Source organism: Odontesthes bonariensis, chromosome 5 (genome assembly GCF_027942865.1).
Source record: "Odontesthes bonariensis isolate fOdoBon6 chromosome 5, fOdoBon6.hap1, whole genome shotgun sequence".
NCBI lineage: Eukaryota > Metazoa > Chordata > Actinopteri > Atheriniformes > Atherinopsidae > Odontesthes > Odontesthes bonariensis.
This window is the reverse complement of record NC_134510.1, coordinates 23,825,815-23,852,008: the sequence shown is the minus strand read 5'-3', so window position 1 is coordinate 23,852,008 and position 26,194 is coordinate 23,825,815. Positions and strand designations below refer to the sequence as shown.

Here is a 26,194-nt window from a genome sequence, read left to right as displayed (position 1 = left end):
CATTACCGAAGCAGTGAGAAGAAGAGGGTTCAGGCTGTTTCAAGCAGTTTAGAATTGTGCAAACTCTGTTTTCACTTTATATACTGTATATCCATTTATGTTTGCACCTGCTTTGACAAAAAGCTGCGCACTTTTCCCATTTTCATTTCAACGTACGAGGAAACGGGGGGTAGCTCAAGACTTTTCCACAGTCCTGTATGCATATGTTCACACAGAGGTGACCTCAGGATTCTGTCGATTGATGCCATAGAGCAGTGGGAGGAGGAGTTTCTCTATTGTAGCAAATGTAGCATTAAACACACCATAACCTCTGTGAAACCGCTCAGTTATATGATTTATGACATAGAAATGAATCTTTCTGTAGGATGCTGGTTATTAAAGGTCACCACTGACAGACAATAGTAGGGTTACAAAGAAACAGGACAGCCAGCTTGTTTCGTATGTGATTTAGTTCCTCAACATTTCAGATGGAAATATTGTACTTTGCGGGCTGACTGGTCTTAGATGTTACAGCTAAACATAAAGCACTGTGCTGTATTTTAGGTCAGTTGGTGAATTTGAACTGGGGGTACTTTCGTGCAAGAGTGTGTGTTGTTGTCTCTCTATTTCAGCCACCTCTGAGACCCTGAACAGGATGCAGGAAAGTAAAGTGTTTTCATCATTTTGTTGTGCAACTTTTACCTGAACAAACAGTACCCAATCACTTCTTCTGACAGTGTAGCACTGAGATTGTTTGCAAAGTGAAATGACATGCAGGAACCCCATGAGGAATGACAAACAGGTTGGAGATTAGCACGATTGCCACACCAGCACGGGAAAAATTATGTCTATAAATATGTTGCAACACTTCCTCATTTGTATTCAATCTATTCCAAACTAGTTATTCTTCGGCTGGTTCTCTCTACCTGTCAACATGTCTCATGGTCACAGCTTCTTCATTTTCCTCGAGCTGTTTCTGGTGTTTTCATCGGACGGTAAGTGACATTAGTAGCTTTATGCTGCAGCTCAATTTAATAAAATCTGATAGTAATTGTTGAAATATTAAGCGATATCTTTTGACGTTAATTTTCCAGGTGCTCTCTATGGTCACTTTTTGATGCATTGCCAGTTTAGCTCCTATGATGGTCACGATGCTGTGTACCTGGAGCAGTTCTACTTCAACAAGAAGCTGGAAGGCCAGTACAACAGCACTTTGGGAAAAATGGTCGGATACACAAAGAAAGCAAAAGAATTAGCAGATATGCTCAACAAGTTACCAGATTTTATGGAACATGAGATATGGAAAACAAATCTTTGCAAAAGAAACTGTCCACTGGCATATGATGGCCTACTGAAGCCAGGTAATTTTCATCCATAATGAACTCTTGCTTTAAAGAAAACTCGCATGCCAATGACACTTAACACAAGGTATAAAGTTTCAATGTTATAATCGTTAGGTGTAAAGACAGATGTGGCATTTTACAGTTTTGTCTTTGTGCGTTTCTGCAGTGGAGCCCTATGTATGGCTGAGGCCTGCTAAGGCAGCGGTCACCAAACATCCGCTCACGCTCATGTGCAGCGTGTACGACTTTTACCCCAAACTAATCAGGGTGACATGGCTGAGAGACGGAGAGGAGGCGACATCTGATGTGACCTCCACTGACGAACTGCCCAGTGGGAACTGGCTCTACCAACTCCACTCCTATCTGGAGTTTACACCCAAACCTGGAGAGAAAATCACCTGTATGGTGGAGCATGCCAGCCTCAAGGAGCCCAAACTTTATGACTGGGGTGAGAGAATGATGCTCAGTGACCACATATCTTTCTTGCATACAGAAAAAACAGCTTGGTTTTAATCAGAGGGCTGCATGGTGGTCTGGTGGTCAGCACCGTCGCCTTCACATCAAGAGGGTTCCTGGTTCGGAGGAGGTTCGGCTTCCTCCCACTGTCCATAAACATGCACGTTAGGTTCTGTGAGCATATATGGTTGTTTGTCTCTGTCATGGACCTGCCACCTGTCCTGGGTGTACCCTGCCTCTCGACAAACGACAGCTGGGATAGGCTCCATCCCCATATTTTTATTTCAACACCATCGTTACCCTCCGGTCTCTGCCAGTCAAACTGTCAAAGGCCTTCAGACTGCTCAAATACACACAAAAGCAGGAAGATACATTTTACTATACAGTAAAATGTCTGATACTTAAATAGCAAGCAAATAACATACATTTTTATTTTTAAAAATATCACCTTTTAATAATCTATTGTTGTGGTTCTAAATGCCTGTCTTTTACTTGGAACTGTATATTTTTACAGTGCAGCTGAGCAAAAACTTTAAAGATTAATATTTACACGGACAGAATGCAGGATGCATTCCTGCGCCATATGTTTGAGCAAACCTGGAATATAAAATGCTGAGTTTGAGATTAAAATATTCTGTCAGTGTCTGAGTCAGGCATGAATCAGGTCGCTGATATTATGGTATAAATATGCAAGAAGACCTTTGAAAAATATGAGTGCAGAGTATCTAAATATGTTTTCAGAGCCAGAGCCAGAGCCTGACTTAAGGATGACTAAGATCGCTGTCGGTTCAGCCGGGCTGATGCTGGGTCTGCTGTTTTCAGTAACTGGGCTCATTTACTTCAAGAAGAGAACGACCGGTGAGACCTTTCTAAAAAATAAATGATGAATTTACCATGGAAATGATTTCACGTTAATTCACGTTATTCAACAACATCTTAATGACAGTAGGTACTTTCCAAGTTTCCAAATGTGGAAGGTCAACATTTTTCTTTTCTTCCATCAACACGCAGGGCGGGTGGTGGTGCCAACAACAGAGGTAGGTAAAAGCAATCTTTCCATTACGTGAGCTGAAGCATTTGTGGAAACATTTATCTGACACAAACCTGTTCTGTAGGTTTTGTATCCTGAGGAAACACTTTAACCCACAAACACCAGCTGGAATTTAGCCAGGACCAGGACTCTTATTTGAATCTGATGGAGATTTTGCAGATGTCTGAATGTGTATGAGAGACCATAATGTTCAAAAGCAGTGTCAACTAATAAAAATGCATTGAGTAAAACCTAAACGAACTGTGGTTTCCATCTGTATATCTTCACTATACGTAGCAGTCTATAACTAGTTGTTTGAGCTCCAACTTACTCACGACTGAACTTCCTCCGCAAACTGGACCGAAAAGAAAACAAACAGACAAAGAACACAGTGATAAACAGTGAAGGTTTCAAACTCGGGAAATGTTTCCTGAAGTTGGAAATAACTTTAACACAATTGTCAAAACTCAAAATCTCATTGAAATTTTTTTCGGTGGACAAGGGAACTCCGTGAGAACACAGCAGCTATCGTCATGAGTACCCATTTCATAAAGAAAACCACTTCTTCTTATGGACTTCCACATACTTGACGTCAAAGTTTTGTGGGGAAAAGAAGATCAGAACTGTAAGCATTGTTGTAGCTTTTATCACATTGAAGTTAAAGCACATTGAGTTGCCTGTGGTATGAAATGCGCTATATAAATAAAGATTGATTGATTGATTGATCAAATACAAGCTTTTCTTTTGTATTTTTAACATGAGAGACACGAGTTTTAAACTCCATTAAACAATTATGTCCTAATTAATTTACAAATGATTACAGTTAAATGTTCTTTTCTTGCCAGCAGCCAGGTTTAGTATGCTGTGAACATGAAATTTGGACCCATTTTGGTGTCTGTAGACAAAGTGCTTAGGTCTTCATGCAGACCAGAAACTACAGGGTCCCTAAGTGTATAAAACTACACATTCAGCAGGAAGGAAAAGGCTTTGTGCTGAGTGCCTCAAGCAAGATAAGGAAGCTGGAAACTATCGGGACATTGTCTAATTCAAAATGCCATGATATGATGTGATCGTGCCATTCACTGAAAATTCCAGTGCTGGGAAAGAGGCTTTAAATATCTAACAACAGCCACATTTCGTCTGATCCTGCAGAGCAGGTTGAACGGCTCTTACCACAGGCCTCCACACAACAAGGAAGTTGTGGTAAGGCTTTCATTTCAACAAAATGTCGACCGAAAAGATGAAGACCTGCCGCTCACACTTGAGGCGCTCCGCACTCATAATTCTGATGTTCAGCAGCTTCTGTGCCTCCTCACAAAGTAAGCATTCGTTTAAAATTCAAAACGTTACCTTTTGTGGGACAGATTCTGTTGACAATCATACTAGAGACTTAGACAGAAACCAAAATTGTCAGTCAGTATACATAATACAGCTCTTTGTCATGATGGATTTCTAACAACACGTTTTTTTTTTCCCATTTCAGTTGCACATGAAATTACTTATGTTGTGGGCTGCTTTAGTAACGGCTCAACCGAGGTGCAGTTAGAGTTTGATTCTGAAGAAGTGTTTTACGTGGATTTTGAAAGAAAGGAGGTTGAATTCACCGGGCCTCAATTTGTGGAGGGTAACCTAAGTGAAATATTTAAGGATATGCATATATATCGTAATGCCGGGAAAAACAAGAACGCATGCACAGGGATTTTGGCATACTGCACCACGGAGGAAAAACATCCACCAGAGGAGAGAGGTAAAATAATTTCACTGTACAGTCTGCTGTAAGATCTTCTGATCGCCTTTGAGCACCTGAAGTACCGGCTGGAATAAGCACAAACAGACAAAGTTTTCTTTTTGTAATTGCTCAAAGTAGTTAAAGAAGATAGATTGCAAAGGTGTTACATTTTTGTTACTCATTTCATTCTTTAAAAGATAAAACACCAGTGGATACAGGCTCAATGTAATAAATGTAGAGAGGTCGATTTAAACATCGATCTCCACTGTGACATGATTGATAATATTCGAATGAAGACTTTTGATTTTATTAAAAAAAAAAAAGAAAAAAGAATTAATATAACAATTTAAACCTCAAAAATCCGTCAGACCCCACAGGACCACTCCGTGTCTTTGGACCTTATCGACCTGAACGATCAACCATAACATTATGACTACCTGTCAGATATCGAGTAGAGCTCTGATTGGTTAGGATAGGGATGTCTGAGGGTGTTTGAAAGTCTGGTACCAGGATGTTGGTAACAGATCCTTTGGGCCCTGTTGGTTGTTGGGTGGATCCGTGTGGACTGAGCCTTTTCCTCCAAATGCCATCAGACCCCATCAGATTAGCATCTTGGGATTTTCGTTAGTTGAACACCTCAGATTCTTTTTTACTGTTCTTTGAGTCCAACAGCACATTAATATCTGAAATAATGAGTTCACTTTACCTGTCAGTGGTTTTAATGTTGTGGCTGATTGCCATATATCAACAAGTGACAACGCGCTCATGTTTTGTTAGATTAAAATAAACCCCTGCGGATAAACCCTTAATATGTGGAGACTCGGGGTTATTGAGCCAGTATTGTGCGTCATTTCTTTCTATCTGAAAATATTTAAGCACATTTAATTCTTACTTGTATCTATCTGGGAGCGAACTATTTCACACTTTTGTGTGAAAAGGGATGAAACCCTGTAAATCTCACGTGACCAACGTAAAGAAAAAAAGAGGATGTTTGGCTGCATCTCAAGGACTATAAGGAGGTATAATATTTAGGATGTAAAATGAATTAAACGTTTTTGTTTTTAAACCTTTGTCTTTAAAAGTCTAATTTGACCAAACTGTAAAAGTTTTTACAAATATTTGGGTCTATAACTTCACACATTGCTCTTAACCTCACACAGACGCTTTAGGGTTTTTGTAATGGTTAACTGTTAACTGTGATGCGATTTATAATGTTTTGTTTTTTGTTTGGACCCAACAAAGACCCTCCTGAGAGCATCATCTACACTGCAGAAGAAATCGAGCCGGGGGTAGAAAACAGCCTCATCTGTTTTGTGAATCATTTCTACCCACCTTTCATCAAGTTCAGTTGGACCAAAAATGGCCATCCGGTGTCAGAGGGGGTGTCAACCAGCCGATATTATCCCAATCCAGACCAAACCTTCCACCAGTTCTCGACCCTGACGTTCACTCCGAGTGAGACGGACATGTACAGCTGCACCGTGGAACATGTCGCGCTGCAGAGGCCTCAAACCAGAATCTGGGGTGATTATGTTGTTGCGTTTAAATACAAACATAACGCACTGAGACGTGTTAAATATTTAATACTATATCTTGTTTTCTTGTGTTTCTCCACAGAACCTGACTTCAGTCATCAAAGTATGGAACATGATGTTTTTCTTGGAGTGGCTGTGTCTCTGGGCGTGTTGAGCTTCGCAGCCGGAATATTTTTAATAGTCAAGGCACGCCAAATGAATTCATTCTCTGGTTCTTAAGAGATTATTGTGATAATTACACATACATATGACAATTCAAACCGAAGTTGGGTTGTAAACAAAGTCAGATCTTCAAAAGTTGCATGTATTTTTTATTATTACACTTAATAATGCATTTACCATCACGGTTTTTGGTTCTTCTCTGGATCACTTCCACGAATCAACAGAGATCCTCACTTCCTGTGTTTTTTACCCAGCCTCCCACATCCACCTCACCTGCCCACAGTTCCCCCTCCAGCTCATTTATTTCCACTCTGCTAATCAGCCTTTCACCAAAGATACTTCCATCATTGTTTCATAGCAGTTCCTCTTTCTGTTTGTGCTTTTGTTCTTCATTAGCCCCCCCAATTCACCCGTAGCCAAATCATGTCAGTCTGGGTGTAACGCGAGCGCTCACATGTGCAAATCCTATCATTTATGGCTTACACCTTAATAACGTGAGACGATATATCAGGACACAAAGAGGCGCTCTTCATCTGCAGCTTCTTGCTTTAAACTCTTAACATCAGGAGAATAAGTCATCCATCTTTTATTTGACTTACAGTGAAAACAGTATGACTTTTTGTATTATAGTAACTTATTTATTTTCATCTATAATTAATCTACACGTGTCTGTCTGGGATCTGCAATGTAGGTCTTGTGTTGTCTGGTTTTTTTCTTTTTTGTAATGCATGAAAAATTGTTGTAGTCTTAATGTTTTTTTAGGTATTGTATCTTATACAGTAAAAATTACATGGAAACCCAATGTTTGTGCCATCATGAGTATCATGAGTATGCACATTTTATATATTCTGTTATAAAATAGATCTGTTTTTGAAGGTTTTGTTTCACTAACCTGTACCGAGGGGTTTCTGCTTTAAAAACTGATCTCACTGGGAAAGAGTGAAAATGTGTTTCATCATCATGACATGATGTAAAATGTAAATCAATTCATTTTGATGCTTCGGGATGTCTTAACACTGCTGTTCAGAAGAGCACAGCATCTTCCTCCCCCAAGAAATTCACTTGGAAATTAAACAAATCTTTAAAGACTTTTCTGTGATGTGTGATCTATTATTAAAGTGCATGTGGGGAATTTAAAAAACACAACACTCATTTTTCAAGTTGAAGAAATACATCCCCCTCTCTGCCTCACGACAAGCAACAGAAAATAATCAAGGCTTGAAAGACCATTTCTCAAAGTGAGATGATGAACGTTTTCTATGCTCCAAAAACCTGTGCCGCCTGGGGACAGATGATACCATGTGTTTCACACGTTTCTGGCTTTGTACAATGACACTGATAGTTGTCAGTCATCCCAGCTGCAGCCACATGAGGCTGCTGCTCATGAGGATCAAGACATTTGCCTTGAACTGCTGCAACAGTTGTGGGACAGTAAAGCAAACAGGTGGCTTCTGATTTGTCTCAGTTTTGTTTTTGACGCACAAAAAAATCTGAATATAAGACTTTGTTGACATAATGTTCTGTTAAAGCAAATATCACATAATGTTTATTTAAAACTGCATCTAAAATCTATAAATGTCAAAGTCTTCTCTGTCTGTCTTTATAAATCCAACAAAATTTGGAAACAAATGACTCCATAAAGAGAACCACACCTACTCAGTGCTGCACCTGCTCTTTAAAGAACCGTTGTTGGGCAGTCTGCGGATTCACTTCCTGATGTTTTTAGTCTTTGTCTTTGGCTCCTGTTTTCATTTCTTTTCAAGTTTGTCACCATGCTCACTCTTCAAAGCTTCTTATCACTTCTGTTCCTGTTGTTTTCAAGTGCAGGTACGTAACACAAGTTAAATTACATTTCCAGGACACAAAATGAAAGTCTTAACATTTCAAAGCTTTAAATTCTGTTGCGTGGGAATAAAAAAACAATGAGTCAGAACATTCCCACAGCAGCTGACACTTGTTGGGTTTACGTTACAGACGCGCTCTATAGCTACGGTTTGCTTCGCTGCCAGTTCACTTCAACCGGCGACCTGCTGTTTCTGGAGCAAATCTACTTCAACAAGATCCTTCTGCTCCAGTACAACGGCACTTTGGGAAAGTATACCGGCTACACAAAGAAAGCAAAGGACATTGCAGATCAGCTCAACAAAAGCGAAAGGTTTCTGGAGCAAGAGAAGAAGAATGAAGAGAAATGCAGAGCCCACCAACAACTAGCATTTGACTTTCTTTCAAAACCAGGTGATTTTTGCCTATTACAGCTGAAATTCTTATCATGCTTTTCATGACAGCAACCTTCAAATTACACGCATTATGTTGATGAAGATTCTCAGTCATCCGGGTCATGGTTATCATAAGAGCTTGAATGAAGGCAACCGGACTTCTTGGATCTTGAAGACGTTTCACCTCTCATCCAAAAGGCTTCTTCAGTTCTGAACTAGCTGTTTTTTTCCTAACCATCTTCCCTTGAATTTGGGTGTAAAAAAGCGCTAAGCTCAGTTATGGTTGCGTGATCTCTTTCAGTGCCTGTGTTATTTTCACAGGAAACATATTCGATGATGTTTGCAAATGATTTTCAACCATTTCACGGTTGAATTTGACTACTTTAACAATTCATTTTATGCCGAGCAGACAAGGACAAGTAGAGAATGGCATGTAATGGTACTCTGATGTAGTAGTCACCATGCTTAGCTGTCGTCATGGTCTGCAGGGCTCAGTGTGCTGACTGGAGTCTTGAAAGCCAAGACACAGTTAGCCACAATTTCCCCCACTGGGGAACTCCCTGTTCCAGTTTCAACTGTGTAATGCCCACTCTTCCCACAGCAGGTTACGCTGTTTCAGTCACATGCGGGCTGTTGCTCTCACCACCCATAGCATAGCAGCTGCCATTCACTGTATTCTCTCTCAACATAGGTTTGATCTTTGTATCTATCAATATCTTAAATTCAAAAAACTTATTTATCCCCGGGGGGGGGTAATTAAAGGAGGCGCATAGAGCAGACATTGAATACATTTTCAAGACATTCAACGTCAAAATAAAATAATAAGAAGAAGATAAAATAAGTAGTAAAGGAATGTGCAATAACAGGGTGCAAATGAGCATTGGAGTAGGTATGGGGGGTGGGCGTACGGGGTGTGAATGTATATGTGCCGGGAGGGGGTGTAAGTGTGTGTGTGTGCGTGTGTGTGAGTGTAAGGAGGGGGGTTATGAGTTTAGGAGCTGGACAGCCCTGGGCACAAAGGTAGCCTTTCTCCTCTGTGTCCTGCAGGCAGGGCAGCCAAACCGGCGACCCGATGGAAGCCACTCAAATGATGAGAACAGTGCGTGTGATGGGTCCTGCATGATCCGGTTTGCTAACCTGCATCTAATTGTTCATAAACAGCAGACAGAGTGCTGAGGAGCATTCTGATCATTTTGGAGCAGATGGTGGCAGTCCTCTGCAGGCGGTTCCTGTTTTGGAGGCTGGTAGAGTGGAACCAGCAGGTTATGGAGAAGAAAGTGATGATGCTCTCGATGAAGGAGTATTAAAATGTCCGGAGAATGATCTCACTTACTCCAAAGGAGTTGAGCTTCCTAAGGAGATACTGCCTCTGGTGACATTTTCTGAGGATCTCCTCCGTGTTGGCGGAGAATTTCAACAGACTGTCAAAGATGGTCCCCAGGTATTTTCCTCCACAAGCTCAACAGGCTCTCCATAGATAATGGTGGTGACTGCTGTGGCCAGCGCCCTCTGCTGGTTGGAAAAGGTCACCACCATGTCCTTGGTCTTGTTGATGTTCAGCTCCAGACAAGAGCTGTCACACCAATCCACAAAACTCCTGGAGAGCTGATCCATGTTGCTGTGAAGGGCCTGACAGCAGAGACAGGAGGACTGTGTCGTCAGCGTATTTCAATAGTTGGACTGTGTAGATCTGCAGTCATCGGTGTAGAGGATGAAGAGCAGCGGGGAGAGGACACAGCCCTGTGTGGAGAGCCAGTGCAGGTGTAGCGTAGCTCAGAGAAAGTGGAGTTGACTCTCTGTGATCTGTGGGTTAGAAAGTCCAGTAACCACAGGTCCTAAGTGTTATATTAGGAGATAAATAAAAAGTGTAAAAGCTTACTTTTTAAGAGAATTATTTAGTTTAGGTATAAAGCTTGCTCACCTCCATCATGGTAAGCACATCATAGCTATGATATAACTATTGATCAAGCTTCTGAGTGCCGAATGCTTCCAGCTTAGTTTGGTTTCCATCTAATTCCTGGACACTCGTTACATCAGTTCTGAAACATTGAGACTCATCAGGTTGAGTGGCACTAAGATCACTGGTAGTAGGACACTTGGTATCCTGGAATAAAACACCTGCAAATCAATGAAGCCCCTGAGGTTTTCCCTGATCGTAACTTTTAACTCTTTTTCATTAGTATTATCATCATTAACAAGCGATATGAAATGTAAGACTATTTTCTTGACCAGCTGCGTGCAGCAGACTTAACTAACTTGTTAAGTCATTGGTAATGTCAATGTTTCATTTAGTAAACATTTGATTTGCTGTGTTAATTAGCCTGTGTTGACTGCTTTTCTTTCTTGAAACTTGCCCAACGTAAACAAGCTGCAGTCTGACTCGTTACAGAAACTCTTCATTATTGATGCAAAAGAGGATGAATAAGCGCCATTTGTTTTGTTTCATCTAGTCGAGCCCTACGTCCGACTGTCACCGGTTGAGTTACAGGGCAGCAGACATCAGAGTGTGCTCGTCTGCAGCGCTTACGACTTTTACCCCAAACCGATCAAACTCTCATGGTTGAGAAATGGGAAGGAGGTGACAACTGATGTGACGTCCACTGAGGAGCTGCCCGATGGAAACTGGCTGTACCAGGCTCACTCTCACCTGGAGTTTATACCCACACCCGGAGAGAAAATTGCCTGTAAGGTGGAGCATGCCAGCCTTATGGAGCCGAAGCTTTATGACTGGGGTAAGAGAGTCACGTGGAGTCTAAGGTGTTAACAGGATGGATTTAATGGATGCCAAGTTCATCAGGAGTTTGCAACATCTTATAAGTCAAATTGTGCAATACTTAAGTCGAATGTTGTGTCTGTGATATGTTTTTAGGCCAATGCCTGCGGCGGACGGGAATAAGGTCATTATTGGGACGATAGTGCTGGTGTTAGGTCTGGGTACTTTTTTTGCTGGATGCATTCTTTTATACAGGAGGAACACAACTGGTAAGAAAATCAAAAATCAACCTGAATCTGAATCTTTAAGCCACAGGTGTTAGCAGCTTGAGGCTAACAGGGAGACGTGTGTGCTCCTTTAAAACAGCACATGTATTTGTATTCACTTGTTTAATCATATTTGTAGTATCATGGTTGCTCTGCCATTTTGCATCAGTGGCAACACTGACATGTCTCCAGAAACGTCACCACATTATGGCACTTTAGTTAGAATATGATCCTTTAATTCATCCATTATTATCTCCTCATTTGGCTATTAACATTAAAGTATAATGACATGAAAGTAAACATTTCTGACGCGGTTCTTCCTGTTTCCTTTTATTCTAGGACGGGTGCCGGTGCCGACGACTGTCTCCTAATTTGGGTGAAACATCTGTGACATCTGAAGGTGGGATCGTCTAAGCACAGCTGGACATGCTGCATATCTACACTGATCATTTGTCTGTAATCTTAACTTTATCCTAATTTACATTTTATTTGAGTTTTTTTTTTCAATTCTGCACAGTGTGGTTGTGAATCATCTTGTTTATCTACTAGCTAAACATCTTGAGCTACACAGCTGAAAACAGGGGTTTTCCTTCAGTTACTGAAGTTGGTCAAATTATTTGGTCAATCCAAATATATTTCAGGGGAAATGCATCACAAATAGACCTTTGTTATGTGGGTGAACTTAATGATGATATAAGACTTATTCACTTCATGGAACGGTTCTACAAAATCTGGGAAGACAAAGCAAGTTTATCTGTTGAAGTGTTACTTTATTTCTCTTGTGCAAAGGTGTAAAGAGTGGACAGTAAGAGTCCTGTTATTCTAATCAATGGAAATATAAATTAATCAAATTTATCTGTTTGAATTTAACAAAGTGACGGTTGCCGAGTTTCATGTAAAACTACGTACATCAGTAAGTAATAAATAAATAAACAATGAAACTTCTTGTCCAAAGGTGATTGCTTCTCTGTGTCAGCACGGGGAAATGCCAACTAGTTTTATAACCCTTTGTGTAACTTGAGCCTTTTACAATGGATCAACAAGGCTATACAGCATTCAAGTTCCAGGAGAAAGCTCAGGAGGGTTCGAAAAAAGGATCATTCAGTCACACTTTTCATTGATCATCCGAGGAAGGACCCAGAGGATGGTTGTAAGATGGAATCTAAGCAGATGCTACCAGGATTATGGGCTGGGTGGAGGGATTTTACCTTTTGTTAGATTTTTAAAACATTCTATTTCAAATAAAGCATAAATGTTAAATGTTAAAGAAAAACGCTAACGTGCTAAGAAACATAGCAACGTGCACACAAAAGCCAAAAAAAAAACCCAGGTGCCTTGACACTTTAAACTAAACTAAACATATAAATGCTGTAAATACCATCCATATCATATGGGTCATTGCTCTGCACATACTTCACTTTACCATAACCGTTATCGTATTACACTGTTATGCCAAAAAGGCCCGATAGGACTCCTTCTTCAGCTTGACGGCCTCCCTCACCACTGGTGTCCACCAGCGGGTTCGGGGGTTGCCGCCACGACAGGCACCGACCACCTTACGGCCACAGCTCCGGTTGGCCGCCTCAACAATGGAGGCACGGAACATGTCCCATTCGGGCTCAATGTCCCCCACCTCCCCCGGGACATGGTTGAAGCTCTGCCGGAGGTGGGAGTTGAAACTCCTCCTTACAGGGGATTCCGCCAGACGTTCCCAGCAGACCCTCACAATGCGTTTGGGCCTGCTAGGTCTGACCGGCTTCCTCCCCCAACAGTGGAGCCAACTCACCACCAGGTGGTGATCAGTTGACAGCTCCGCCCCTCTCTTCACCCGAGTGTCCAGGACATACGGCCGCACGTCCGACAATACAACCACAAAGTCGATCATCGAGCTGCGGCCTAGGGTGTCCTGGTGCCAAGTGCACATATGGACACCCTTATGCCTGAACATGGTGTTCGTTATTGACAGTCCGTGATGAGCACAGAAGTCCAACAACAAAACATCACTCTGATTCAGATCGGGGGGGCCGTTCCTCCCAATCACGCCCCTCCAGGTCTCCCTGTCATTGCCCACGTGAGCATTGAAGTCCCCCAGTAGGACGAGGGAGTCTCCCGGTGGAGCACTCTCCAGTGCCTCCTCCAGGGACTCCAAAAAGGGTGGGTACTCTGAACTGCCGTTTGGTGCATAAGCACAAACAACAGTCAGGACCCGTCCCCCCACCCTAAGGAGGAGGGAGGCTACCCTCTCGTCTACTGGGGTAAACCCCAATGTACAGGCGCACAGCCGGGGGGCAATAAGTATGCCTACACCTGCTTTACGCCTCTCACCGCGGGCAACTCCAGAGTGGAAGAGAGTCCAACCCCTCTCGAGGAGGCTGGTTCCGGAGCCCAAGCCATGCGTCGAGGTGAGTCCAACTATATCTAGCCGGACCCGCTCAGCCTCGCGCACCAGCTCAGGCTCCTTCCCCAGCAGAGAGGTGACGTTCCACGTCCCAAGAGCCAGCTTCAGTAGCCGAGGATCAGACCGCCAAGGTCTCCGCCTTCGGCTGCCGCCCAGCTCACACTGCACCCGACCCCCATGGCCCCTCCCACGGGTGGTGAGCCCGTCAGAAGGGGGACCCGTTTAGTTTCTTCGGGCTGTGCCCGACCGAGCCCCACGGGCACAGACCCGGCCACCAGGCGCTCGCCAGCGGGCCCGACCCCTGGGCCTGGCTCCAGGGGGAGGCCCTGGTGACCCACGTCCGGGCAAGGGTACACGGTGTCCAAAAATATTATTCATTATAGGGGTTTTATGAGCTGTTCTTTGTCTGGTCCCTTGTCTAGGATCTGTTTGCCATGGGTGACCCTACCAGGGGCTTAAAGCCCCAGACAACATAGCTCCCAGACTCATTGGGGCACGCAAACCCCCCCACCACGATAAGGTGACAGCTCATGGGGGAGTAACACAATTGTCAAAACTCAAAATCTCATTGAAGTTTTTTTCGGTCGACAAGGGAACTCTGTGTGAACCCTGTGACAGCAGCTGTCGTCATGAGTACCCATTTCATAAAGAAAAGCATTTCTACTTATGGACTTCCACATACATGTGACGTCAAAGTTTTGTGGGGAAAAGAAGATGAGAACTGTTGCATCCCCGGCTGAATGGTCATACTATGAACTGATGGTTCATAGTGTTTTATTTTCGTGAACCTTATTCACTCATGAATTCACCGTAAGAGCTAAAAAAGAGAATAATCAAAAAACATTACTTTCCCTTTGAAGACTAAAGCTTATTGAATCATAGTCCTTTGATAGTTTATACAAACTAAAATCGTGTTTAGCAATTGCAATCATGAAAATCACGTTTTTATAACCCATTTTAAACCAGAACTGTAAGTGCTGTTTTAACTTTTTTCAAATACAAGCTTTTCTTTTGTAATTTTAACATGAGAGACACGAGTTTTAAACCCCATTTAACAATTATGTACTAATTGATTTACAAATGGTTAAGGTTAAATGTTTTTTTCTTGCCAGCAGCCAGGTTTAGTACGGTATGAACATGAAATTTGGACCCATTTTGGTGTCTGCAGACAAAGTGCTTAGGTTTTCATGCAGACCAGAAACTACAGAGTCCCTTAGTGTATAAAACTACACATTCAGCAGGAATGAAAGGACTTTGTGCTGAGTGCCTCAAGCAAGATAAGGAAGCTGGAAACTATTGGCACATGGACTAAAATTTTATATTTCAAAATGCCATTAAATTATATGATTCACTTCCAGTAACTTCCAGTGCTGTGACAGAGGCTTTATTTATCTAACAACAGCCTAATGTCCCTCTGATCCTGAGCAGGTTGTACGGCTCTTACCACAGACGTCCACACAACAAGGAAGTTGTGGTAAGGCTTTCATTTCAACAAAATGTCGACCGAAAAGATGAAGACCTGCCGCTCACACTTGAGGCGCTCCGCACTCATAATTCTGATGTTCAGCAGCTTCTGTGCCTCCTCACAAAGTAAGCATTCGTTTAAAATTCAAAACGTTACCTTTTGTGGGACAGATTCTGTTGACAATCATACTAGAGACTTAGACAGAAACCAAAATTGGCAGACAGTATACATAATATAGCTCTTTGTCATGATGGATTTCTAACAACACGTTTTTTTTTTCCCATTTCAGTTGCACATGAAATTACTTATGTTGTGGGCTGCTTTAGTAACGGCTCAACCGAGGTGCAGTTAGAGTTTGATTCTGAAGAAGTGTTTTACGTGGATTTCGAAAGAAAGGAGGTTGAATACACCGGGCCTCAATTTGTGGAGGGTAACCTAAGTGAAATATTTAAGGATATGCATATATATCGTAATGCCGGGAAAAACAAGAACGCATGCACAGGGATTTTGGCGTACTGCACCACGGAGGAAAAACATCCACCAGAGGAGAGAGGTAAAATAATTTCACTGTACAGTCTGCTGTAAGATCTTCTGATCGCCTTTGAGCACCTGAAGTACCGGCTGGAATAAGCACAAACAGACAAAGTTTTCTTTTTGTAATTGCTCAAAGTAGTTAAAGAAGATAGATTGCAAAGGTGTTACATTTTTGTTACTCATTTCATTCTTTAAAAGATAAAACACCAGTGGATACAGGCTCAATGTAATAAATGTAGAGAATATAGGTCGATTTAAACATCGATCTCCACTGTGACATGATTGATAATATTCGAATGAAGACTTTTGATTTTACTAAAAAAAAAAAAAAAAAAATTAATATAACAATTTAAACCTCAAAAATCCGTCAGACCCCACAGGACCACTCCGTGTCTTTGGACCTTATCGACCTGAACGATCAACCATAACATTATGACTACCTGTCAGGTATCGAGTAGAGCTCTGATTGGTTAGGATAGGGATGTCTGAGGGTGTTTGAAAGTCTGGTACCAGGATGTTGGTAACAGATCCTTTGGGCCCTGTTGGTTGTTGGGTGGATCCGTGTGGACTGAGCCCTTTCCTCCAAATGCCATCAGACCCCATCAGATTAGCATCTTGGGATTTTCGTTAGTTGAACACCTCAGATTCTTTTTTACTGTTCTTTGAGTCCAACAGCACATTAATATCTGAAATAATGAGTTCACTTTACCTGTCAGTGGTTTTAATGTTGTGGCTGATTGCCGTATATCAACAAGTGACAACGCGCTCATGTTTTGTTAGATTAAAATAAACCCCTGCGGATAAACCCTTAATATGTGGAGACTCGGGGTTATTGAGCCAGTATTGTGCGTCATTTCTTTCTATCTGAAAATATTTAAGCACATTTAATTCTTACTTGTATCTATCTGGGAGCGAACTATTTCACACTTTTGTGTGAAAAGGGATGAAACCCTGTAAATCTCACGTGACCAACGTAAAGAAAAAAAGAGGATGTTTGGCTGCATCTCAAGGACTATAAGGAGGTATAATATTTAGGATGTAAAATGAATTAAACGTTTTTGTTTTTAAACCTTTGTCTTTAAAAGTCTAATTTGACCAAACTGTAAAAGTTTTTACAAATATTTGGGTCTATAACTTCACACATTGCTCTTAACCTCACACAGACGCTTTAGGGTTTTTGTAATGGTTAACTGTTAACTGTGATGCGATTTATAATGTTTTGTTTTTTGTTTGGACCCAACAAAGACCCTCCTGAGAGCATCATCTACACTGCAGAAGAAATCGAGCCGGGGGTAGAAAACAGCCTCATCTGTTTTGTGAATCATTTCTACCCACCTTTCATCAAGTTCAGTTGGACCAAAAATGGCCATCCGGTGTCAGAGGGGGTGTCAACCAGCCGATATTATCCCAATCCAGACCAAACCTTCCACCAGTTCTCGACCCTGACGTTCACTCCGAGTGAGACGGACATGTACAGCTGCACCGTGGAACATGTCGCGCTGCAGAGGCCTCAAACCAGAATCTGGGGTGCTTATGTTGTTGCGTTTAAATACAAACATAACGCACTGAGACGTGTTAAATATTTAATACTATATCTTGTTTTCTTGTGTTTCTCCACAGAACCTGACTTCAGTCATCAAAGTATGGAACATGATGTTTTTCTTGGAGTGGCTGTGTCTCTGGGCGTGTTGAGCTTCGCAGCCGGAATATTTTTAATAGTCAAGGCACGCCAAATGAATTCATTCTCTGGTTCTTAAGAGATTATTGTGATAATTACACATAAATATTAGCCTGGGAATTCCCCTGCTGCTTTGCGCTCGATTTCATTCACACTGCAAAGGCAGCCTGGAAACCACCGCCGCAGCAAGACGATGACGACGTCTATGCGCGACACCGAAGCTTGTAGAGTGTTAATCCAACATGGCAGCGGACACAACGTTACTGTTCGATGCAGCCTTAGAAAGTGTTTTAAGTAGCTTAGAACGCAAGTTTACTTTTATTCTACTTTTTTTTCTTCTTCTTCCTCGTCGAATTTCTGTCGCTCTACATAAGTCATCTGGTATAAGTGATACAATTGGCTATGAATCGCGCGCAAAGCAGCATGGGAAGAACCAGACGCCATTTGATAGACATTCGTAGGGCCCAATAAACGGCTCTAGGCATTCGTAAACCACGCCTCAAATACGAGAAAATGCACACCTAGTTCCCAGACCACCATCTCATCGAGATGTGGACGCGTCAGCCAGGCTACATACATATGACAATTCAAACCGAAGTTGGGTTGTAAACAGAGTCAGATCTTCAAAAGTTGCATGTATTTTTTATTATTACACTTAATAATGCATTTACCATCACAGTTTTTGGTTCTTCTCTGGATCACTTCCACAAATCAACAGAGATCCTCACTTCCTGTGTTTTTTACCCAGCCTCCCACATCCACCTCACCTGCCCACAGTTCCCCCTCCAGCTCACTTATTTCCACTCTGCTAATCAGCCTTTCACCAGAGATACTTCCATCATTGTTTCATAGCAGTTCCTCTTTATATAAGACTTTGTTGACATAATGTTCTGTTAAAGCAAATATCACATAATGTTTATTTAAAACTGCATCTAAAATCTATAAATGTCAAAGTCTTATCTGTCTGTCTTTATAAATCCAACAAAATTTGGAAACAAATGACTCCATAAAGAGAACCACACCTACTCAGTGCTGCACCTGCTCTTTAAAGAACCGTTGTTGGGCAGTCTGCGGATTCACTTCCTCATGTTTTTATGCTCTTTGTCTTTGCCTCCTGGTTTAATTTCTTTTCAAGTTTGTCACCATGCTCACTCTTCAAAGCTTCTTGTCACTTCTGTTCCTGTTGTTTTCAAGTGCAGGTACGTAACACAAGTTAAATTACATTTCAGAATCAGAATCGGAATCAAGTCTATTGCCAAGTATGTTTGCACTTACAAGGAATTTGACTTGGTGTAGTTGGTGCAGAGTATTAAGTATAGCAATATATATATCTATATATATATCTATATAGATATATATCTACATATAGATATATATACAGAATCTCAAAAAATAAGAAGCTGTAGTGCAAGCTGAATACATAAAATAAATGAATAAATTTCTGGGACAAAAAGTCTTAACATTTCAAAGCTTTAAATTCTGTTGTGTGGGGAAAAAAAACAATGAGTCAGAACATTCCCACAGCAGCTGACACTTGTTGGGTTTACGTTACAGACGCGCTCTATAGCTACGGTTTGCTTCGCTGCCAGTTCACTTCAACCGGCGACCTGCTGTTTCTGGAGCAAATGTACTTCAACAAGATCCTTCTGCTCCAGTACAACGGCACTTTGGGAAAGTATACCGGCTACACAAAGAAAGCAAAGGACATTGCAGACCAGCTCAACAAAAGCGAAAGGTTTCTGGAGCAAGAGAAGAAGAATGAAGAGAAATGCAGAGCCCACCAACAAATGGAGCACCGCGTTAGTTCTGGCAGACCACGTAGTCAACGCGCCCTTTGCCTATTGGCTGACGCCGACCCAACCCTTATGGCTCCGCAACCAGCTGTGCTCAATTGGGTAATCAGCTGATGCTCGCAATTGGATGCTGGCATTTGGGGCACTTCATTTAAACTAGGTTTGCTGTCACTGCTTTTTTTTGCTCTCTGCTTGCAGCCTTCCACAGCAGCTCCCCGCGTAGGGGCAAAAAGTTTTTGCTTCTGCTTACAAGACGTAGCTCCGATTAGCATACGCGCCGATGCGAGTATTTTTATTGTGCTGCTTACCCTGTCGTCCGGCATGGATCCCCGCTGCCGGCGGAGTCGGAGATTCGGCTGAGATGGACGCGTGGAGGACATCAGCCGAGCCAAGACGCGACACCGGGCGAGCTGTCACAGAGGCCGCGGTCAGAGTCAAGGTATGCCGCGGCGGGCTCCTGTACGTGGCAGGGCTTGCCGCGGTTAGACACGCGGCTTATTTTACACCGATTCACATGATTTTGCGTGACTATTGGTCCGTGGATCCTCGCGGTGATGCTCTAAGGTGGAGCGCGCGCCTCAGGCGCTACACGCTGTGATTGGTATGTCTGCATTACAGTCTGATGGGTGCGGCGCCACCTGTCGTGTCGGGGTGCGGAGTGCTTGTGCCTGTGGATACAGTGGGAGGTGATGTGAGTCAGAGGATTAACAACTATTGCCTTTCCTCGGTCAATGTTGGAAACATTGTTTGGAGTTCCTCCTCTCAGTTGCTAGCTACAGCATTGCTCGTTTACCCACCAGCAAACAAGTCTATTTTATTTTTATTTTTTCCCACTGTATTGAATGCAAAGCTGCCAGGTAAAGTGAAGTGAGTGCTTTTTATAATAAAATCAGAGATTCATTGACAAGTTTTCAGGGTTTCACTGTGAACTCAGTGGAGGGAGAATCAATTCTGTGCATGGAGAATGCAAAGTCAGAGCTGTTCTGCTGCTGAATGACCACGGTGTCATGAACTGACTCCCATGCTCAATGGATGAATACAAAGCATTTTGTGAATGAAGCCCAACAGTGGCTGTGGTCGAATTGATCTCATCATGTAGATCCACTGTGATTATTATTGCTCATGTATGTTCTGCTTGTATTAAAGCTGCAGTAGGCAAGTTTTCAAAATTCCGAGTCTAAAGTCGGAAAATTCGAACTGATACAACTTTCAGGTCCCTCCCCCAACCTCTAACAAGCTCCGAATCGCCCCCCAAACCCCTCACCCTCTGTGGACGAGTTTGTGCACGCGAGTTCACACCAGCGCGAGCGCACACAAGCTGGGGCAGACTCACGCTCAGCAGCGTGTGCACAAGCTGTGATTGACAGGTAGGATTCCTCCACCCTAACTTGATTGGTTAAAAACAGCCGGGAGCGCTCGATTTTTGTAAGCATGATTACAGGCTTCAGAGGGAGCTACAGATTTCGATATTTTTCCTAAACAGCCTATTTAATATTCTACTTCCAGAATCCCATGACAGTTCAAGCTAATATATAAAAAAAAAAAAAAAAAAAAAAGTTGCCGACCGCCGCTTTAAGTCGGCTCATCGTTGATAGGCCCTGAAAAGGTTTTGATCCTGAAGAGAGAACGTCAGGATGCTACCCTGTTTGATATAGAAATGCACTTCGTCGTATAACAACCTCCAGAGACCTACAGTGAAACTTTCACTTACTAGCTGCATTTTTTGCTTAACAAAAGCAACAGTAAGAGGCTGATTAGCTAGGCTATCGTTAAACAATGGAGCCTAAGTGTACTTGGCTGACTGAACTACCTTTGAATATTTATTCAACTGGTAAATGAGCTCTGGGAATTATACATTTTAAACAGTGGAGGTCTCTACAGACGCTCATATAGAGCGATTTAAAGAGACTTGTCCAGTAATACACAGCTATTGCCTCTAACGGGAATCCTTTATTTAAACGCTCTATAACTGACAATAAGAGAGCTAGTCTTATGCTCTAAGCCAGTCCTCTAAGCTACAAATAACACCATATCATAAGGATACATACTGCTCTCCTGAGCACTGCTGTGTGAGCTGCGATGCTCGTATACTAAGAGAATCATACGTACTGGCCAACTTGGCTTTATGCTTCCCGTCCAAACAATCCCTGCCATCCTCACTCGTTTCTTTGGGGCCATTTAGGGGACAATTTCAAGCACAATGCGTCCAACAGTTTTGTGTTTAAAGGCTTGAGCATAAACACAAGATGGCACTTGAGATCAGTGATGCACTCGATGATTTAAAGGATCTGACATCTGTAGCAGTTCTACAGTAGCCTAGCAAGCCAGACCCGTACAGCAAAAAGCTGTACAGGGGTCTAGTGACGCTGAATAGCAGTGTGGGCGGGATAAACGGCTGTCTGTCAAGTTTAACGCCACGCAATAGGATGGCGCAACAACCAATCAGAGCGATGAAGAAGTTTTATGTCGTCAACGCGACGGAATGTATATCGTGGTTTGTAGTCTATGACCTAAAAAGCTGATTACTCTTAAGCTATAAACTCTGTAAATATATAACTTGAGCAACATTTGAAACATTTTCAGGCGAGAAAGTAGTCATTTAGACCCCCAAGGTGTTGCAAATCTGACAAAATACCAGCTATTTACAATTTTGTTCCCACGAATTTGTCGCTACTAAAGCTAGCCGCAGTGAGCAACGCACTTCCGGTTTGCCGTTTGGCCCGCCGTCTTCGGTACATCATGCTCGCAATTGACTGGGGATTGCTCTCAGATGTAAGTTTACTTCGTTTCCCTATAAATCTAAAGAGAGCTAGCTAATGGAAGGCAATATAGCTGTTATATAAGCCTGTTCGCCGGGCGCAGCCATTGTTTACCTCTCTCTGGGACTTATTTTTTTATTTATTTATTTATTTATTTATTTATTTTAAACCTCTCTCTGGAACTACACACTGAAACGTCGCACCTCTGTCGTCACTAGGTAGCCCGGCCTCTGAACCCACTCCTCACGATTTGACTGGCTCGATTAAGTTTTGATTTGGAACCTCGCAAGACGACCACAAGTGACTAGACTAGCCCCGGAGCAAATTCCATTTGCGGCCGCTAGGGGCGTCTAGATTTCTAGGCTAGTTCTACAGCATATGTGTGATGCTTTGTGGACAAGCGTCCGGCCACTTCGTGTAACGCCAGCCTGTTTGTGATTGGCTCTTGCACAGCAAATGGCATGCTAATTTGCACGACATCAAAACATTTCAACCATCGTCCCCACGGGTGATGTCACAACTAATCCCTTCAGGAGGAGCGTTGTCCTTTTTCCTTCTGTTGAGAAGCAGCCTGTAAAAGCTCATTTCAGCTGTGAACTGATAAAAGAGCAAACTGTCCAGTTAAGTACTGGTGCAGGATGACCTCTGAGAAACATATGTTGCAGGAAACACTGGAGGCTTTTCTTTCTTCCCTTTAGTTTCTTGCTTGCAAATACTGAGTGTTGCTTTCTGGCTATTCGTATACGACTTATGCATGTGATGTGCTCGTGTTAGGAAGCACTTGCCTCTTCTCATTTTGTGTCATTTTGGAGGCTGCTGGTCTTCTTGGAAGTTTGAAAATAAATGGCATCCTGTTTCTCTGCTTACTCAAGCCATTGTGATGCCCTGTTGATGCCAAGTTGCCATGCTACGTGTCATCTTGCACAGCTAGATTTTCAGTATTATTTTTACTTAAACCTGCTATAAGCTGATGTTTCAGCTAGCTGGAGTTTGTGCTGTTGGGAAGGTAGTTCTCAATGGGTCATTGAAAGATTTTTCCACTTAGAATAGCTGCCCACTGGAGTTAAAAAAAAAAAAAAAAAAAAAAAAAAAATTGTTTTATTGTGCAGCTGTGCCTCTGTTTAAATAAAACAAGAGCCACTGGTAGGGCTTAACTTTGCATGAAAGATGCTGATTAAGATCGAAAATAAATTTGGGATGAAGTCAAATCATTAAAACCGCTCCCGGAATTGATGGCACGAACAGCAATGACAGAGGTCATTTGTGTTATGCTTTATGGCTTTTAATTGTGTGGATAGCAAATATGCAAGCTCACGGTGACTTTAACTTCCTAGGTGGTCAGGTGAAGTGTGTTAAGGCTCTGCTGCTTGGATGTTGCTTTGCTTGGCTCTCGTTTTGCTGTCTTGGATCGGATGTTGCTCTGCTCTGCTTGGATGTTGCTCTGCTTGCTTGGATCCTGTTCTGCTTGCTTGGATCTTGCTCTGCTCTGCTTGGATCTTGCTGCTTTGCTTGGATCTTGCTCTGCTTTGCCCTGCCGCAAAGCGCTGTCGCTGCTGTGGAGACCGAATATATTTTTATGGTGTACCTAAGTGGTTGAGTTCAATGCCTGCCCCAAATAAATACTCGCATCATATTTCAGTCTGTGTAATGTGGGCCTACGGCAGTTCCACCTTTTAACGTCAAGCCTAGTCGCGGTTTAATAATTATTTTGTAATACTACTACTAATCATAATGGTGACACACGTTGGTAGCTAATAAATCGTTGGGGGGGTAGGATACCCTGGTTCCAACTTATCAATTGGCTGGCTGCGTTCCGGTATGGTCTGTTGGGGGGTTTGTTGCCTTTACAGCAAATGGAAGGCACTCCACCTGAGGATGCTGCTGTTCCCTGTCTTGGCTTCCATGGAGCTCATGGAAAAGTCGGGAACTTCCTCCGAACAGAGCCATACCGCCAAACATAATTGTATGCATTCAGAATAAGCTTCTGAAATTCATCTCTGTTTCTCGTCTCATTTTGACGAGAGTGGTTCTGACAGAAATGGAGCATCGCGTTAGTTCTGGCAGACCACGTAGTCAACGCGCCCTTTGCCTATTGGCTGACGCCGACCCAACCCTTATGGCTCCGCAACCAGCTGTGCTCAATTGGGTAATCAGCTGATGCTCGCAATTGGATGCTGGCATTTGGGGCACTTCATTTAAACTAGGTTTGCTGTCACTGCTTTTTTTTGCTCTCTGCTTGCACCCACCACCTCCCCTGCTCCACCGACTTCTCATTGCAAACAATCTCATACTGTTGTTCATTGTTGCTTGCTCTGTTCTAGGGGGTTTGTTGCCTTTACAGCAAATGGAAGGCACTCCACCTGAGGATGCTGCTGTTCCCTGTCTTGGCTTCCATGGAGCTCATGGAAAAGTCGGGAACTTCCTCCGAACAGAGCCATACCGCCAAACATAATTGTATGCATTCAGAATAAGCTTCTGAAATTCATCTCTGTTTCTCGTCTCATTTTGACGAGAGTGGTTCTGACAGAACTAGCATTTGGCTTACTTTCAAAACCAGGTGATTTTTGCCCATTACAGCTGACATTCTTATCATGCTTTTCATGACAGTAACCTTCAAATTACACGCATTATGTTGATGAAGATTCTCAGTCATCCGGGTCATGGTTATCATAAGAGCTTGAGTAAAGGCAACCGGACTTCTTCTTGGATGTTAAAGATGTTTCACCTCTCATCCAAAAGGCTTCTTCAGTTCTGAACTAGCTGGTGTGGAGTATCAGCTTATAAGCAAAGAGGGTCGTTACAGTCACATGTGTCACTGAGCCCCCTGATAAATATGAGTCATTATCACCTTAACTAACTTGTGAAGCCATTGGTAATTTCAATGTTTCATTTAGTAAACATTTGATTTGCTGTGTTAATTAGCCTGTGTTGTCTGCTTTTCTTTCTTGAAACTTGCCCAACGTAAACAAGCTGCAGTCTGACTCGTTACAGAAACTCTTCATTATTGATACAAAAGAGGATGAATAAGCGCCATTTGTTTTGTTTCATCTAGTCGAGCCCTACGTCCGACTGTCACCGGTTGAGTTACAGGGCAGCAGACATCAGAGTGTGCTCGTCTGCAGCGCTTACGACTTTTACCCCAAACCGATCAAACTCTCATGGTTGAGAAATGGGAAGGAGGTGACAACTGATGTGACGTCCACTGAGGAGCTGCCCGATGGAAACTGGCTGTACCAGGCTCACTCTCACCTGGAGTTTATACCCACACCCGGAGAGAAAATTGCCTGTAAGGTGGAGCATGCCAGCCTTATGGAGCCGAAGCTTTATGACTGGGGTAAGAGAGTCACGTGGAGTCTAAGGTGTTAACAGGATGGATTTAATGGATGCCAAGTTCATCAGGAGTTTGCAACATCTTATAAGTCAAATTGTGCAATACTTAAGTCGAATGTTGTGTCTGTGATATGTTTTTAGGCCAATGCCTGCGGCGGACGGGAATAAGGTCATTATTGGGACGATAGTGCTGGTGTTAGGTCTGGGTACTTTTTTTGCTGGATGCATTCTTTTATACAGGAGGAACACAACTGGTAAGAAAATCAAAAATCAACCTGAATCTGAATCTTTAAGCCACAGGTGTTAGCAGCTTGAGGCTAACAGGGAGACGTGTGTGCTCCTTTAAAACAGCACATGTATTTGTATTCACTTGTTTAATCATATTTGTTGTATCATGGTTGCTCTGCCATTTTGCATCAGTGGCAACACTGACATGTCTCCAGAAACGTCACCACATTATGGCACTTTAGTTAGAATATGATCCTTTAATTCATCCATTATTATCTCCTCATTTGGCTATTAACATTAAAGTATAATGACATGAAAGTAAACATTTCTGACGCGGTTCTTCCTGTTTCCTTTTATTCTAGGACGGGTGCCGGTGCCGACGACTGTCTCCTAATTTGGGTGAAACATCTGTGACATCTGAAGGTGGGATCGTCTAAGCACAGCTGGACATGCTGCATATCTACACTGATCATTTGTCTGTAATCTTAACTTTATCCTAATTTACATTTTATTTGAGTTTTTTTTTTCAATTCTGCACAGTTTGGTTGTGAATCATCTTGTTTATCTACTAGCTAAACAT

At 42.5% G+C, this 26,194-nt stretch overlaps 5 protein-coding genes across 5 annotated transcripts; all 5 read left to right on the top strand.

Moving 5' to 3' along the window:
• The first annotated feature begins 330 nt into the window (after positions 1-330).
• LOC142380017 (H-2 class II histocompatibility antigen, E-S beta chain-like) lies at positions 331-3,468 on the top strand. Its single transcript, XM_075465475.1, has 6 exons — positions 331-974; positions 1,074-1,340; positions 1,489-1,770; positions 2,520-2,636; positions 2,790-2,815; positions 2,894-3,468. The coding sequence occupies exons 1-6, from the start codon at positions 914-916 to the stop codon at positions 2,918-2,920; spliced, it is 780 nt and encodes a 259-aa protein (XP_075321590.1). The 5' UTR covers positions 331-913; the 3' UTR covers positions 2,921-3,468.
• Positions 3,469-3,875: 407 nt separating this feature from the next.
• LOC142380018 (RLA class II histocompatibility antigen, DP alpha-1 chain-like) lies at positions 3,876-7,323 on the top strand. Its single transcript, XM_075465476.1, has 4 exons — positions 3,876-4,127; positions 4,292-4,555; positions 5,780-6,061; positions 6,155-7,323. The coding sequence occupies exons 1-4, from the start codon at positions 4,034-4,036 to the stop codon at positions 6,289-6,291; spliced, it is 777 nt and encodes a 258-aa protein (XP_075321591.1). The 5' UTR covers positions 3,876-4,033; the 3' UTR covers positions 6,292-7,323.
• Positions 7,324-7,942: 619 nt separating this feature from the next.
• LOC142380020 (H-2 class II histocompatibility antigen, E-S beta chain-like) lies at positions 7,943-12,550 on the top strand. Its single transcript, XM_075465480.1, has 5 exons — positions 7,943-8,061; positions 8,209-8,469; positions 10,901-11,182; positions 11,320-11,432; positions 11,769-12,550. The coding sequence occupies exons 1-4, from the start codon at positions 8,007-8,009 to the stop codon at positions 11,364-11,366; spliced, it is 645 nt and encodes a 214-aa protein (XP_075321595.1). The 5' UTR covers positions 7,943-8,006; the 3' UTR covers positions 11,367-11,432; positions 11,769-12,550.
• A 2,750-nt stretch (positions 12,551-15,300) lies between these two features.
• LOC142380770 (RLA class II histocompatibility antigen, DP alpha-1 chain-like) lies at positions 15,301-17,609 on the top strand. The gene is made up of 4 exons (XM_075466672.1): positions 15,301-15,417; positions 15,582-15,845; positions 17,072-17,353; positions 17,447-17,609. The coding sequence occupies exons 1-4, from the start codon at positions 15,324-15,326 to the stop codon at positions 17,581-17,583; spliced, it is 777 nt and encodes a 258-aa protein (XP_075322787.1). The 5' UTR covers positions 15,301-15,323; the 3' UTR covers positions 17,584-17,609.
• A 1,039-nt stretch (positions 17,610-18,648) lies between these two features.
• LOC142380589 (H-2 class II histocompatibility antigen, E-D beta chain-like) lies at positions 18,649-25,574 on the top strand. The gene is made up of 4 exons (XM_075466501.1): positions 18,649-18,703; positions 19,059-19,307; positions 25,109-25,390; positions 25,528-25,574. The coding sequence occupies exons 1-4, from the start codon at positions 18,649-18,651 to the stop codon at positions 25,572-25,574; spliced, it is 633 nt and encodes a 210-aa protein (XP_075322616.1).
• Positions 25,575-26,194: the final 620 nt, after the last annotated feature.